General features: G+C 39.0%; 1 protein-coding gene and 1 long non-coding RNA gene across 8 annotated transcripts in view; one reads left to right on the top strand and one right to left on the bottom strand.

The window, feature by feature from the left end:
- The window catches only part of kcnc2 (potassium voltage-gated channel, Shaw-related subfamily, member 2), a 63044-nt gene extending 48806 nt beyond the window's left edge, over positions 1–14238 (top strand). Inside the window, exons 3-6 of one of the 7 annotated variants that reach the window (XR_003598841.1) lie at positions 2869–3051; positions 4855–4916; positions 9213–9308; positions 11397–14238. Coding sequence is in view for 6 of the 7 variants with exons in the window: in XM_028043448.1 (XP_027899249.1) it covers positions 2869–3051; positions 8388–8524 (320 nt within the window). In the remaining variant the exon portion in view is untranslated. Of the gene's footprint in view, positions 1–2868; positions 3052–4854; positions 4917–8387 lie in introns of all 7 variants that reach the window. The other 6 variants (XM_028043453.1, XM_028043451.1, XM_028043450.1 and 3 more) reach the window with 6 other exon arrangements.
- Positions 5292–8381, bottom strand: LOC114160722 (uncharacterized). Its single transcript, XR_003598842.1, has 2 exons — positions 8144–8381; positions 5292–7896 (listed from the first exon to the last, which is right to left on the bottom strand). It is a non-coding gene; the product is annotated as an uncharacterized LOC114160722 (long non-coding RNA).
- Positions 14239–17094: the final 2856 nt, after the last annotated feature.

The raw sequence follows: 17094 nt of genomic DNA, 5'->3' as shown, positions 1-17094 counted from the left end.
GCGTGGCTTTCTTTCAACAATGGCTACAGCTTTTACAGTTACCATGGGAGTGTGTCATAACTGCTGTCCTGTCTTGGTAGGTTTATATTTGTTACATGCTCTTTTCTTTTCGGGATGATGGATTATACTTTTCTTGGGATTGTTTAACTTTGGATGTTTTTTTTTATAACCTTACCCTGATTTATAGTCTAATTTTAAACACCGTGTCCCGTCTGCTGTTTTCCTCGCTCTTCGTGATTCTGTTTGTTCACTAATGTTCTCTAATGAGCCTGTGAGGCGTTCACTGACATTAAGTTGAATTCAGGTGAACTCAGATGTTTACTATACGGAGGTCTTACAAATGCACCTGGCTGCACTGGATTTTATTTTGGAATGTCAAAGTAAAACGGCCTAATTACAAATCCACAATACATTTTTTATATTTTTATTTGCGAAAGGATTTGAATATGTACACTTTTTCTCTACTAAATAATTAAGCACCAATAAAACACATGAATTTCTGTGGCTGTAAAGGGATGAAATGTGGAAAAGTCAAGGGTGTATAAATACTTTAGGAGCAAACTGCATATACTTCTTTGCCTTTTGGTCCAAACAAGCCATCAAATTATTTTCACAGCATTTTTTTTTCAACAGCAGTTGCTATGGTGACAAAGAAGGCAATGCAAAAGATGGTTAAAAAAAAAGGAAAAAAAAGCTCAGGCTGATCAGAATTCAGGGGAAACGCTTTTCCTCCACTAGGGACTGATCCTTTGCTGTTCAGACTGTGGGTCACTGCTTTTTTTTCTGCCTCCAGGTTCATGTCGGCAATTTACTCTGACACATCTGATAGTGATGGAAATTAGTGCTGACCTTTGTGTACTAGGTTTATTTAAATTCCACTGAGGAAATCCCCAAGGGTAAGCGTGTCCACTGGACTTTTTACTGGTCATTAGATCTCAGAACCTTACATTTGAATAGAGCAGTGATTTCTGCTGCTTATAGGATATTGAAGTTACCAAGTTGTTTTCTGAATTAGGATTGTTTAAATGGATGCATAATTTAGGTATCCATCAAAAACATTTAAGCTGGCTTTATCGTTTTGGGATTTTTTTAAGCTATTTTGGATAGTATGACAGTTAAAGTGAGCAAAACAGGTAAAACAAAGGGAAACGCCACTATTTTAAAATCTTTTTTTACATTATGGAAAACATACCAATAGCCAGAATAAAATGTCTTTGTTCAATAAAATACAAATTTTATAGGAAATAATATTAACTTGACCTCTGTCACATGAATATAACGATAGCTGAAACACACAGTCGTGTTTTAAATTAGTAAAAAAAAAAAATTTAAACAGGAGAACAATGACTTTTCTGTGTATACATCTGGTTTTAGCTTTACTTTTAAAGGTAGCCATTTTGCTCAATATCCCAACAATAGCTGCCAAACAATAAACACATTTTTAATGGAAACTGTATATAATTAAAGATCCAAAACATAAAAAGGGCTTTGAACTGTTGCATTATTAAAAGAAAAACAGACAATTTCCACATTTTTTGGGCCAACCATTTGTTTTACCATTCTTGACTTGTAGCCAGGGGCTGAAAAAGAAATTATTTCAAGGGCCACAAATGGCCCCTTTGCCGCACTTTGAACCCCGCTGAACAAGCTCTTGCTGCGTTGTGATGTAAGACATTTGCTGCACTCGTTTAGTGTGAAAATGGGAGGGATTTTGATGTTTCTCTCATAATTGCTACTCACTCAGCTACAACCTGTTTCAGTTGTCTTCTCCATAACAACAAACATAGTCAAAAAAATGGACGAAAAGAAACTGTAGCCAACACAGCATTCTTTCCAAAGCCTCCTACTAAGCCGTACAGTGGCGGAGAATGAAATGTAACCAAGTGGTTGTATTCAGGTTACAAGGTTTTTGTGGTATTTCTTTGCTCCGTCATGTTTTGAGTCTCCTTTGGCAAAAAAAATTGATCACTTTGGTGCCCTTAGGCTCATTTCTGACTAAATGACAAAGAAAAGTGCAAACTGAACTTCTGTGAAAAAAGTGTTTGGTCCCCTTTTGCATTTTTCTCACACCTAAATGTTTAAAATAAAAATCACAATGTTTCCATTCAAAACAAACGCAAGGTCACACTTGAATAAGTTCGATCCAACTATACGTCATTTTAAAAGAAACATGCCGCGTCATCATCCTCCAACCACTTCCTGTCGTCTTCTTCTTCGTGGCGTGTGCCAGTAGTGATATCTGGTTGTTGATCATGAGAAACAAGTGATTCCATCACAGTTTGGAGAGATAAGCCAATTTTGATACGGCCAAAAAAACCCACACTTTTTTTTAATCTACAAACGAGGTTTTTTTTTTTTTTATTGCAGCGTTTCCATTAAGGAAATTTATTTTTGAAACGTCAAATGGAGCAATTATATGGTCGATGGAAATGCATCTAGTGAAATCTATTGGACTGGAAAGAGCTTTGAAGTCATTTCAAAGGCTTTAGGAAACCAGTGAAAGAGCCAGAGATGAAATCTAAAGCCCTTCATGCCCCTCTTGCCTCAGTTAAATCAATCAATGCTCATGACTCAACAATAAGAGACCCACTGGGCAACAATGGTGATCTTTGGAAAGTCCCAAATAATTGACAACTAAAGAAAAAACACATCTGCATTTTTCAACTTTGTCAAAAGTAATTGAGCTGTTGTGCTATGCGGCGGTTCATGCTTGAAACCCTTCAGCCTAGATTAATTAAATGGTAGTTGTAACAAAACCAGGACCAAACACTTTCTTTACAGCGCTTTCCGGAAACTTTTTTTTACATTTACTGTAACGGATAAGAAGAACGACTGGAGAACTGTGTCTGTTGGTTCCTCCTCCCACAGTTCTGTCGGCAGACTGCAGCGCTGGCAGCGACCTGAGCATGTCTCCGGAGGAGACGGTCCCCATGCGACGGTCCAGTACCCGGGAACACGACCGGCGAAGTGGGGGCACGTGCTTCCTCCTCGCCGCCAGTGACTACACGTGCCCCGCCGACGGAGGGATGAGAAAACCAGGTAACTGCACGTGTAAGTGCTTTCTTATATATTTGAATCAAAACAAACATACTTGAAGTACATGTTTTTATTACTTTCAACAAGTTAAGCACCAAGTTGAGAACCCACGGTGTGAGAAATAGTCTGACTTGGATGTAATTTGGTACAAATTCAGAACAGAGGTGGGTGTGAAAGAGATTTGATGACGGCCCCAGCCAGCCTGATTGAACACACCTGCTTACAATCATCTCCTCCTGCGTGTTTAGTCACTTTAGATGTGTTTCCATTACAAAAGTGTGCAAATCCTTGTCTATGTTCTGCTAATGTTGAAAAACAATTTTGCAATCGCAGTGTTTCCATTAAAAAAAGAAAATAATTTTTTTATAAAATAGTGAAAAAATTTGTTCACGCGAAAAGTCATTAAAAATCATGGCAGTGGGCGTGCCGTGGTGGCGTAGCGGTTAGCGCCACCCATATTTGGAGGCCTTCAGTCCTCGACACGGCCGTCGCGGGTTCGACTCCCGGACCCGACGACATTTGCCGCATGTCTTCCCCCTCTCCTTCCCCGTTTCCTGTCAGCCTACTGTCATATAAGGGACACTAGAGCCCACAAAAAGACCCCCTGGAGGGGTAAAAAAATATATAATAATCATGGCAGCGACGAATGTTAACATTAGATATATTCATAATTCAGCCATGGCGCTAGCGCTCATCGTCTGTCAGCCATCAGAGGAGATGTCTACGTCGTATCCATGCGTTGGAGAGACAAACCTCTTATACTACGTATGCGGTGTTTTGGGGAAATTGCGGCATTTTACAGAAGCACTGTGGTTTCAACACATTCAAATGACACATAACTCTTTATCAACCGTGCGATGCTGCGAGAGCTCTCATGGCGTCAGCTGCTCACTGAAAAAATCAAATACGAGCCATCGTCATTCTCCTACTTCCTGTTGTCTTCTTTGTTGTTTTTGCCAGTAGTAACACCCAACCGTTGATCATGTGACTCGTGTAATGAGGGGAAAAAATAGTTCTAAGACGGCAGCTTTGAGAAATACATCTATTTTGATGTAGGAAATAATATAGTAAATGGAAACACAACAAGGCGACCTGTCCAGGGTGACCCCCGCCTCTCGCCCGTTAGCTGGAGATAGACACCAGCACCTCCCGACCCCATTAGGGACAAGGGTGTAAGAAAATGGATGGATGGAAACACAACTAGTAACTCATGATTATGATCCAATCCTTCACCATCTAACATTTTCGTTTTGCTGACCTCGCCTAGGGTTTGTTAAAAATGTTCTAGGTATCACATTTAGCCAGCTCGCTAAATATTTGTATTATGCCATTGCTAAACATATTAGCCTCATGTACACCAACAATGAGACCCATATTTACATTGACAAAGTTTTGCAGACATTTGTAACGGAAACGCTGACGCGACGTTTCCCTTAGTTGCTCCTCCTGAGAACCGGTGCCAGCCAATTGGTCCTCTGCATTAACTACCCACCTGCTTGTTTACTCAAGTACTATTCATGCACTTGGCAAATATTTTCCAGGCTTCACTAATAAACTCCTTAATATCCATTAAATGACAATAAATGACTTGTTCTAAGATCTACAGACCCATTTACCATCTGTTTGTACCAAAATAATTCCAAATCAGAGCATTCCTTTTTGTTGCTTGACTTCGCACTTTGCTGGATTTTTTTTTGTGTGTGTGTGTGGAGTGTATTTAAACAGCAGCATTAAATATAGAGAGGGAAGAAATACAGAAAAGAGCCTTAAAAAGACAGAGCTCAGTCAGAGTTCTCATCAGCTGATCCGTGTCCTTAGCGACAGGTACGCCAACATCCCTGGAGGGGGGAAGGCTGTTTGTTCAACACTAGTCAGCTCAGGTAACGTAACTTGTTTCTCTGCTGTAAACAGCGATAAAAACATCTCGGTGTTTTTTGGCCGTTCCAAGGATCCGACGCTTCTGCTGCACAGCTGAGTCAGAGCTGCTGCTTTCTGCACACGCAAAATTTATTCATGTTTCCTCGTTGCTTGGAAACATTTGAATAAATTTTGATAAATTTTCCTTTTGGGCCGTTGCCACATTCATCGCCTATTTACAGCAGCCAGATAAATTGCCAAGTATCATCTGTCTCCAAGGCGATGATACAGTCACCTGCAGTCAGCGCGCCAATAGACTTGTTTGCTTCAGTTATTTATATTTTTGTGCTATATGGCATCGGATAATGAAAATTTCTGAGCTACAGGCTATTTTAAAAATTTTATTTTATTTTTTTTAAAGGTACTGATACATCTTACAAGCAAATCTGATGCTCTAAGCTATAGAAATACATGTTGACAGACACATTTATATTTTTTCTGAACAATATTAAAATTTTAACTCCAATTAGGGACATCATAGCCCTTTGTCACACATTAATATTGCTGAAGAGAAGAGATTTTTTTTATTGCCTGATAAGGCAAATAAATATCAAACAATGCTCAAACTTTAACCTGTACGTAGCAATAACATGAAGAAATTTTCTCTCTAGTACTTACTAGTAATAACTAGGCATAAAAAGTCAAATTACAATTTGAAAATCCACTCAGAGAAAAAAAACGCTCAAATTTTAACACCGGTCTGGTCGTCTTATGAAACAGAAATTGAACTATTTGGTTGCAAGCGCCATCAAAACAGAAGCAGCTTTTCTCTTGTTTTGATCTTTGTCCCATTGAGAATTTGTGGGCAAAGTTGAAAAGGTGTGGAGGAGAGATTCACTTCCACCAGTTTTATTGTTATTTAATTATAACCCAAAATTATAGGAAACTGTTGTGGAAAGTTTGAGGAAGGACGCCTAAAATGTTGGGGAAACATTTTTTTCCTGAAAATGAGGAACGAAAATAAAAAATTTCTCCGATTTTTAATTTAGTAACTAAAAATAATCGGTTAATTAACTTTACCTTCAGACAGTGAATGAAAAATATGGATCTAAACATCTGGTGCATATTTTTTGTTTATAACTGAGATGTCGACCTGATTTCCGTCATTTTGGCAACAAGTGCCAAATGGATTTTAGTTGGATTTCTTATTTAATTTAAACACTGCAATTGCGAAATTATGTTTTTTGACACTAGCCAAACATTGACAAAGTTTTGCGCACATTTGTAACGGAAACGCAGCTGCTGACGCGACATTTCCCTTAGTTGCTCCCCCTGAGAACCGGTGCCAGCCGATTGGTCCGCTGCGTTAACTACCCACCTGCTTTCACCTGCTTGTTTACTTTGCACTGAATGCAGATTTCAAGTTTAACCTGTTTTTAAAGTGTGAATCCATACAGATGGAAAATCATTATCATCAGTATGTGCCACTTCCATTCATGCATATACTTTGATATTTAATAAAACCTTCCGTTATTGTTATTATTATTATTACTAGTAGTAGTATTAATATTACGGTTTGTGCCTGATTTAAAATGTCTGTATGTGAAGATGTTAACATGCAATGAATACAATTTGCAGTGGCTTTCAAAAGTCTTCGTACTCCTTGAACTTTTTCACTTCACTGTATTTCACAGGGATTTTTTATAAAGGGGTTATGTTATGTTATGTTATGTAAAGTCGACTTTCCATTATGTTATAATGTTGTTCCCTCATCAAAAACATACCTGGAGTGTTACCAAATATTCTTTCATGTATATTTGAGCGATTCTTTAATGCCCCATGGTAACATTTCAGCTGGGCAAAATGGCTGGATGCATTTAGTTTTTTTTTTTTTAATTATACAAAAAAAAAGAAAAGAAAACCTTATTTAATTTTCTTTCCACTTCATATTTATCTGCTTATCACACAAAATTGCACAAAAATACATTCAAAGAATGTGCTGGTAAAATGACATGTTGTGAAAAACTTTAAAGGGTGTGAAAACTTGTAACATAATGTTGTGTTCAATCTGGTTTTTTTATGCCGAAAAAAAACAACAACCTCCTAACAATAACTGCTGCTGCTTCTGTTTAAGAAAAACTGCATCTGCATCATTTATTTCCTTTTTCATTGACTCTGTAAACTGATTTCTTTTTTTATTGCCTGATAATTTCTCAAACACAGCTGCTGTGAAGTTTACATGAACTAAAAAAGAAGAATTTTTTAATGGACTTGGAAGTAGAGATTTTCCAAAAACAAAATAAATATGGAGGTTTATTTTACTGATCACGTTTTCTTATCCATTTGACTCATTGATCCTAACCTAATAGGAAGTTAAGGCAAATTCAAATGCGATGCAGATGAAGTCAGATCTCAATCCAATCTGCAACTGTTATGTTAATAAATGAATGAAACAGAACCATTTTTGCAACATGAAGTAAGCTAAATCATCTCAACAAGCAACTCAACATCCTACAATCTAAAGAAGCTAAAGAACAGACGGTAATCTATAGATCTGCAAATGTAAAATTAATGTGTAACCATGGAAAAGTTGTGAACCTTCGTAGAAGTAGTTGGCCTATCAATTTAGGCTCATTTAGCATAAATTACTAGGGCACTACAATAGGTCAAACGTAGTTATCTAGCTAGATAACTACCTAGGTAGATAACTATCTACCTAGGAAGTAGGACAATAGGTCAAACCTACAATAGGTTTGACCTATTGTAGTGTGTCTACCTAGCTAGATAACTATCTATGTAGATAGATAGTTATCTACATAGATAGATAACTATCTATCTATGTAGATAGATAGATATCTATGTAGATAGTTATCTATCTACATAGATAGTTATCTACTATCTATCTACATAGTTATCTATGTGGATAGTTATCTATGTAGATAACTATCTACATAGATAACTATCTATGTAGATAGTTATCTACCTACAAAGCTAGATAGTTAGCTTTTTTACTATCTAGAAAGCTAACTAGATAGTTAGGTAGACTAACTATTTAGTCTAGCCAATTAGACTAGCTAGCTATCTAGCTAACTATCTAGTTAGCTAGTTAGATAGCTATCAGCTAGATAGATAGATAGCTTTCTAGCTAGTTATCAGTCAATTCTGAGGCAGCTGTCTATCTAGCTAGAAAGCTAAATTCTCTTCCATTGCGTTGGTTATTTGTTGCTCCACAGCAGCTGTTGTAGTGAACACCGGAGCTCTGTCAGGAGATGCCCTGTGCATGCTCTCAACATGCAGACTGCTGCTGTTGCTCTGTCTCACTCCTGTCTCCTGTCTTGTCTCGGTTCAATCGGCCGGCTTGGATTCGGATCGTTGCCTGCCTGCCTGCCTGCCTGCCTGCCTGCCTGTGTGTGTTCATGTCCTGCACAACCTCCACCACCACCACCACCGCCGCTTCCACCACCGCCGTTTTGCCGCCCCTCCCTCATCTGAAGGCTATGAGAAATCCCGGAGCTTAAACAACATTGCTGGCATGGCCGGTAACACCCTGCGGTTGTCTCCCGTGACCTCGCCGTACGGATCCCCCTGCCCGCTGCGCCGCTCCCGCTCCCCTATCCCATCCATCCTGTGAGGCCTCCAGCCTAAAAAGAACGCCCGCCCTCCCTTCCTTCGGATTCGTGTCTGAACTCGCATATTGCCTACATCGCAGCTGAGACTTAACGCTGCCAGGCTGGCAAATCTCAGCAAGCAAGGAAGGAGCGTGCGCTAACATCCTTCAGTAACACGATTATTCCACTTTGTCACTTGGAGTTCCCTTTAGTTCGACGCTGCCATTTGAGACTTGCAATAAAGGAACCCTGACTGAAGTAGCCGCCATCCACCATGTGATCCATATTGACTAATCAGGGATATTAGATGTTGCCATATTTAGATATCATCAACCGAGACGTGCTTCCAGGGACAAAAAGATAAAGAGATGTCACAACATTTCAACCACACACGACTGTCACTTTGCTTTATGGTTTGGTGTTATTTTTGGGGTTTGAAGCGGAACGAAACGGTGCGAGAGTGCAAGTTTCATCTCGCACAAGCACCGACAGCAGAGCCTGCTCATGTTTGTGCAACGATCTGGTTTGGCAAACAGTTCGAAGGAGGAGAAAAGCTTGAGGATTTATATGCATACATACATAAAGATGTGTCTTTGTTTTAGTTTTATGGTGTAGGGATTGTGTTTTTTTTCTTCTTTTTTTTTTTTTTTTTTTTTTTTGATTCCACTGAGTGCCACCAAACTTGCTGTGTTTCTGGTTGTTTACTGGCAGATAACTGCAAAGAGGTGGTCTTTACTGGTTTCACACAAGCAGAGAGCAGCGTTCTATCTTAATGGCTTTGGGAGATGGAACCACCATGGCAGAAAGGTAACACTCTGACGGGACCCCTGGCATCAGCTTTCAGTGCAGAACACGTATTTGGTTTGTCATCTTGTCTCTTTACTAAAGCGGGATTCATTGTAGTGATCGGAATATGCTGGTGTTTTATTATAGAGACAAGCACAAGGCTTCATAAAGTCACATGCAGCATTTTTCTCCAGTGCATTATTATTATTAAACTGTTAAGATTGCAAGCATATATTAACGAAACAAGCAAACTCAGGTTCAAATGTTTCTAGGTATAGGTTGGTAAGAGATTCAAAGCTTCTTCAAGCCTGTTAGCTCTGTCAACTCAACAACTACTTCCTTTCCCACTTCAAAATAAGAGCCACAATCATAGATGGAACAATTACTAACACAAACTCAAAGCTGAAGTAAATAATAAGCCATTTATTGCTGGAGCTATTGCTAACTCTAAACAAAACAGCAACCATATTGGATTTTAAGGTCAGGATTGTTTAAAAATCCACCAACAATATCCACTTACTTTAGATTTCAATAAGCAATATAAAGTTAAGAAACATCTGTTTCATTACTGTCTTTAATTTTTAATAACTGGAACATTTGTCCTTACACTTTAACATTGTAAAGTGTAAGCTAGCTGACGAACAGTGCTCAGCAACATGTCGGGGAGGGCCAGCTTTACTTTCCAGGTCAAGGAGTTAAATGACTCGAGGCAACAACAAAAAACAACCTTCGGACGACGTCAGCCATGTTTTCAAAGGGGACAGTTTATGTGGTCGCGCAATGTTTGGTGTGATTGAGAAAGTTGGAAAATAACGAGAGGAAATTCTGGGAGAAAGACCCAAAACACCATCAGTTTGATAAGAATAACAAAATTAATTAGCTTAGCATAGCATCACAGCATCAACAATAACTTAAGCAGATGGATGCATTTCTGATTCTTGAAACCAATTTTACCGCCTCCAGTCGCGATGAAAAAGCTAAATCCAGTAGTTAGACATTCTTAAAATGTTATGTTATATTAATGTTATATTACGCAGTACAAATGAAAGTTTGTTAGCCGCTTGCGCACAGGCTCTCAACAACCTTCTGAAACTTCCTCCATAATTTATTAAACTCCACCACTCCCTGAGAATAAACAAGTTATGGGAGGACTCAACTATAATAGGTTGGGAATACCTTTAATCCCCTAAATTTAGTAATTATTCGACAGAGTAGTTGACTTCTAAAAGTATCTGATAGCCAGAACCTAACTCCTTGTAGAAATTCAACCATTTACTCTGATTTTTTTTTACAACTGTGTGGGGAAAAAAATCCAAAACATACACAGCACATGCATCAGGCGTAAATGTAACCGAACAAATGTTCCATGTAATTTCTTTTTTTTTTTCTTTCTTTTTCTGCTGTTGCAGAAACATTGTTGCGAATTTCTAATACTTCAAAAATCACAAGACGTTGTTCCTGTTCTGACCGCTAGGTGGCAGTCAAGCGTTTTCAATATGATTCCTGGTCTGTAGAGAAAATTCATCAACTGGCACTTTGGCTCCAGCAACACTCAGAGGCAAATTTGAAACAATAGCTGGAAATTATATGAACACTTTTAGCATTTTGATTCAAAATGGCCTGTTAGGAACCTTTCTATGTCTTGACAGCGCTAACTGTTACCAGCCCATACCTACATGTTACCAGTTTGCTTTAGGAAATACTCACTAAAAAGTGAGTTGTTGTTGTTTTTTTTTTTTCTTTGAAGCAACTCTTACACCAGACAGATAAAACCTGCACTATGTGAAACCCATCCTCACAGTGCGTCTTTACCACAAGCGCATGGTTGCCTGGCAACTGGCTCACAGCAAGATGCATCTTACACACAGCTTGGCAAGAAGAAAAAAAAAACTTGGTTAAAAAGATTTTTTTTTTCCTCTTGACTTCACTGCAAACTCTTTATTTATCTCCCTTCCCTCCACTTAAGTCACTGAAATGCATCACGCAGTTCGTAGAATCTCACGTTGCATTTTGAGCGCGTGACCGATCTGGTCCTTTGTGAGATGTGTGATGTTTTTGAAAGATGTGTCCGTGTTTCACTGAAACCATTCATTCCTGTTTGAATGCCAGTGGGATAAGACTGTCATCAGTAGTGGCGACCTATTGCAGTGGGAGACCGCCCTCTGAACCCACCAGTGGGAACCACGAGGCCACTGCTACCGGACAACACGGAGGACCCTGCAAAGAAGCTAATGACTGACAGCAACCCACTTGCTGTTCTGCCAACAAGGAAGAGACTTATTGGTAAAACAACAACAGCAACAAAAAAATTCTGGGAGGACTTTGATATGTTAAGCCCTCTCACGTTGTCATTATTATTTTATTTTCTTGTTTCGGAATCGGAGGGGGGGCGATTGAAAAAAAGATAGGAAAAAAACTGGTCCTTAAGGAGAAAGTTTATGACATAGACATTGCTCCTGTAAATACAATAACTCCAGCACATCTGGGCCAAGTGGCTCTGTCCACACATCTGTCTTTTGATGGCGAGTCGGGTATCAAGGTGGACGCTATGGTAGCTGCGTAGTGTCGTGACACTCGGCATCGATGCCTTTTCTAGCTGTGGTATCTCCTTTCCATCGCAATAAGTGTATTAAGACGTATCCGTTGAGGCACTTTGTGTTTTTGAAAATGGAGTGTTAATCGTACCAGATACTCTACTTACGGTATATACAGCGTAGAGAGACATAATGTGCTAAGCTGAATAAATACATCACAGTCATCTATGCTTACTTCTTATTTGGTGACATACGTCGGGCCCCGCCCACGCTAACACCGGCATTTCTATTCTTTCTTTGTTTACACTTCCCTTCTGCAAACCAACCAATTTTCAATTGGAAATAATTTGAGATTTTAAAGTAAAGTCTGTTTGGGGTGTTTACATGCACACTGGATTCAGGTAATGTTAGCCCACTGCGGCTCACTTCACCCCTTTGCCTTGCATTGATTTTTGGTTCCTTCCCATATCCATTTCAGACATTTAAGCAAACTCTATTTTATATAGTTTACATCCTTAAACAATTATATGATTGATTAGTTTTGTTGTGGTTTAGTATTTTCCGAAATGAGAAAAAAAACAAATGGACATAAAGATGAAACCAGGCTTCCTCTTCCCTGAAATCAGTTGCTATGTAAAAGATTTGAGTTTATGATACTACATCAGACACAAAAGGTTATACAGCATAGTTTGTTGATAGATATTTTTCATTGGAGTGATATAAACTCATTTTCTCCTACATAATGAGTCAAAAAAGGAAATTGTAATTGTATTCCCTTGTCTGGACAGGTGAATCGACACACGATCAATGAAATTGGACGGCACCATTTCATATAAAAACAAAATTATCTGATTAAAAATGATCAAAACTTTTAACAGTAGTATCAGTGAAATGATTAGTACCTGAAGAAGAAACACAACAGTCCAAAATGTTCAAATAAATGTATAAACACAAATCTATGTTCGTTAAGCTTCAAATATAATAGAAAACATTTTCCCTATCACTGCTTTAGCCGTGCTCATTATCTTCTTTGGAATTTAAATCTAGTGAATGTTGACAATATGTCCACCTACTGGTGCCGAATTGCTATAGCAGCTTTTCTTATTGTCATTTTACAGATTTAAAGAGGGGGGGTAAAAAGATCAGTTAAAATAATATAAATCTGGCGTAGCGTAGCCAGGGCCTCGGTAGGCTAAGTCACAAACGTGAGTGTGTATGTCTATATGTGTCCCCAAAAACTCTACCAGGTGGAGAGCTTGGGTTTGAAACACTAGTTCAGGGGAGACCAGTGAGTGGACCTGATGCTGAATCTTCCAGTTAGTGTTAGCACAAGCGCTCTCCCTGCGATGCAGCTACCATTGTAGAAGCCTCCCATTCCCCCCCACACACCCTCTCTCCCACTAACCCCAGCCACCAATACCTACCTGGTGCATTTAGTGCTGCAGATCTTTTTCTCTCTTTGCAAACCAAAATGACTCTTAACATTACTCCTCATTATTTCTGGTCGCTGCAGAAAAAAGGGGAAAAAAAAAACCAACTGCATGACTTGATTCTTCCAAGCTTTGTTTCCTCCAGCCCCTTAAACCTGCCCTCCCCTCACTCTGTTATGAGGACGGAGCAAAAAGTGTAGCAGAAATTTCACCGCGTTCCGAAGCGGGACTTCTAGAGCGGTACGCGTCTGCACTGTAGCAACACTGTGTGCCCGCACAATCACATCGGCTTTGCAATAAGCAAAACGGGGAAGGAAGGGGGAAAAAAAGGAAGACAAAAAAAAAAAGCACCGACCCACACTGTGATTTCAGCAGCCAGTTAAAGTAGGAACGGAAATAAAACGAAGCCCCCCAAAAACCGGCTGTTTGTTTGGTAGCGACCTGCGCGGTTGTAGGCTAGCTGTTCGAAGTTATCGCCCCGTACACACAATCCTCCTTGTGTAGTAACCACACGCTGCTTTACTCTTTTGAACTGTCAAAGGAGAACCGTTCTTGTGTAATTCTAGGGTGACGTTGTGACTTGAAAACAAACGGACAACAAGAAAAACAAACAAAAAAAAAAAAGGGTGTTTATTTTTTTGAATCCAGAACACGTATTTTTGTGCCATGCCGTTGATGACCCCACCGCTCTGACCGGTGGAAGTCATGGTGGTCTGATGGTGTGCTTCTCCATCGTACGTTCAAACTGTCGACGCTTTTGACCCGAGTTCACATTTTGTACGTTTTACTGTGAGGAAAGTTCCGGTTTTAAGTGTGTGTTTGTGGCGCTTTTTGTTGTCATTCTAAAATGCATGCTAAAAAAAAAAATAAAGTCACTATGTCAATCTGTACAAAAAAAGTTAAAGAAATGACCTCCTGTATATCATTCTGTGTATAGAATTAAGGTAAATGCTATGTGAAAGACTCGCATAAACTATTTATCTTTTACTTGTTGATCTCTTTATTTTATTTGTGTCACTGTTTTTGTCTTCTTTACAATTATTATTGTAAATTTCTGAAATACAGCCAGCTGCTAACTAACCTTAGGTAGCGAAGATGCTAACTAGAGTTAGCATCATCCATTGCTAACTGTAAAGATGAATTCATGATATGACAACGCAAACCTGTCTTATGTCATGACGATTTTGTCATGACTTAATTGTCATATTGACATAATAAGACATATTATGTCAATATGTCTTATGGGTTATCAATTACCCTTGTTTTTACAAATTTTGTAATTTTCTATATAGCTTATTTTGAAACTAAATAAAAGGTAGAGCTAGTAATTCTAGAGGAACAATTACCAATACTTAAGGTAAGTTCAACATCGTCATGTAGAAACACGTCGCCTGAGAAACTTTTATTATAGTGGATTCTAATCGGTAAGATTAAAAACAATCTTTTTTGCAATTAATTGTAATTTTATCCCCGTGTCCTCTAGCATGGCTCCAGCTGACAATATTTTTAAGTATCTTTGGATTATTTCTTCGTAAACGGACATCAACTTCTGGGAATGAAAAGACGCAAGAAGAAGAAAAAAAAAAAAGGCCCACAAAGATTGAAAGTTGAACAATTAAATAAAAAATCTGCCTGTATTGCACCGTTCATGCAACAGATCATTCAAAATGCTTTGCATAACGAAGAGACGTACACTTGTGAAATATGGCAGTGAAAACAAACAGGTATTGAATTATAACTGAATTATTTTTGTACGCTGTTCAAGAACATCAGTACTGAATTTCACTTTATTTTGTCGTCATTGGATGCATTTCCTAAGTAATATGTGAAAACTGAAAGCAATTTGGCTGTTATGTTCTGATAATCAGGTGATGATTGGTAATATTGATCTAAGTGACAAATCTGTTGCTGCACAACAGTTTTAAAGGGTGAAGGTTGCAAGTTCAGTTTCCTAGAAGGGGGAAAAGATGAACAAAACTCTAAAAGCAGAAGCTGGGTTTGTCCTCCGTTGATTTCTCCTGCCTCATGCCCGCGTGTCAGTGCAGGTTTGGATGCTGCCCATCCTCTGGTTCATGTCCAGCGATCAGCCACACTGCGAGACATCCCGACTATCTTTACTTCAGTTGTCATGGATACAGCCACAAACGTGCCAAAGCGATGTAAACAGCCAAAGCTGGGGAGTGTGTTTTATTTTCTTTATTTATTTTGAGGCTCCCCTTCGCCTCTCTCGACCTTCTTCCATTGTAACTCTCTGCCTGGAAACAGACGGGGGAGGCGGGATTTGGCAGCTGCTGAAAATCCAAAATAGCAAATTTGTGACATGAATATTGCATCAGAGTTCAAAAGCAGAGGCAAATTCGTTGCTATTAAATGTACAATAAGGTGTCTTTAAATGTTATGAAGTATGTGAGTTGGGGTTTTTGTTATATTAAAATGTATTTTATTGACTTTAGAACAAGCTTAAAGGTGCAGCAGCTCAGATTCCAATTTTTGGGGGGCCCCAAAGATTTTTTTCTTTTTCTTTTTAATGGTATTTTGCAAATATTGCACTTTATATGGAACTTACAGACCCAAATCATATGAGTTATGTTATAATCTACAATGCGTCAGTTTATACTTGCTGATGTATAAGAGCAATTATACTGTAATTTGCCTTAGTTAAATAATTTTTTCCTTGGTGAATAATAGGGCACCAAAACTGGCTCCAGCCCCGGGAGCTCAGTACTGCGCCCTATCAGTGCATAGAGGTACTACCTGTACATTAAACCCTCCCGCTGTCTTAAAGCCAGCGCTACAGAAGTCGCAGTCAGACCGTCAATTCCCAAAACAACACAGAAGAAAACTGTCGAGCGTTACCTCGACTGTGCACAGAGTAAAAATCTTGCGCCATCTCTTACGGCCGCAGGAGGGTAAAAAGCGCCAAACACACATTGCTAACAGCTAGCCTGACCACAACATTGGTTAAAACTAGTGTGAAATAACTTTTTGGGTAAATAAAATGCAGTAATATTGCAGTCTATTAAATCCCAGTCTGTTTGGTGATGTCATCTCCCATTAGTCACATTGTACAGATGAACCAAAGATGGTGGTTGTTACATTTTTTTGCACTGTGGTGTGGCGCTTCATTCCTGCCTCATACCCACGTGTCAGTGCAGATCAATGCCTCATAATCCGACTGCAATTACTGATGATGAGTCCAGCACTGGAGTGGGAGCTCAGTTTAGGGCTTTGTTCAAGGTGTGTGCTCGGAAAATAAATAAATATATAAATAAATAAAGAAACAACAACAAACACTACATTACTCACAAGTGGACATTGAGCCCCTTATTGACAGGCTAAAGGGCAGCTTGTAGTGGCCTGTGTTAAGTGCCGGTACAGGTATGGGGTGTAAACAAACCCCAGAAAAAGAAGGACTTTTTTTTTTTTTTAATGCAAAAATGCTAAAAATAAAAAAATAAAATGAGGATTTGACTCCAGCTGCAGGAGGTAATGATCCGGAAACCAGCACTCCAGAGGTCCTATCCAGCTCTTCTCTTCTCTTCTCTTCTCTTCTGTAAGTATGTGAGATCATCATGCACACACTCCTCTGTGGGTTTTGGATTCCGCTCTTTATTTAGCCGCAGGAAGAAGAACAGAAACAAGTAAGAGTCGCACAACTCTTCTTTTGAGCTGGAAAGACATCCAACCAAGACTTACTTAGGATTTATGTAGCAGCAGAATAAAATTCAGATGAATAGCGTTGGTTGTGCTATTGTGTATTTATTTAATCGTTGCCAGCCTGATCGCAGATATGAGGGGAAAAAAATATGTGGAAGTTTAGATGTGCAGCTCTGATGATCTACA

Source organism: Xiphophorus couchianus, chromosome 17 (genome assembly GCF_001444195.1).
Source record: "Xiphophorus couchianus chromosome 17, X_couchianus-1.0, whole genome shotgun sequence".
NCBI classification, from domain to species: Eukaryota; Metazoa; Chordata; class Actinopteri; order Cyprinodontiformes; family Poeciliidae; genus Xiphophorus; species Xiphophorus couchianus.
This window is presented reverse-complemented; position numbering and strand designations above follow the sequence as displayed.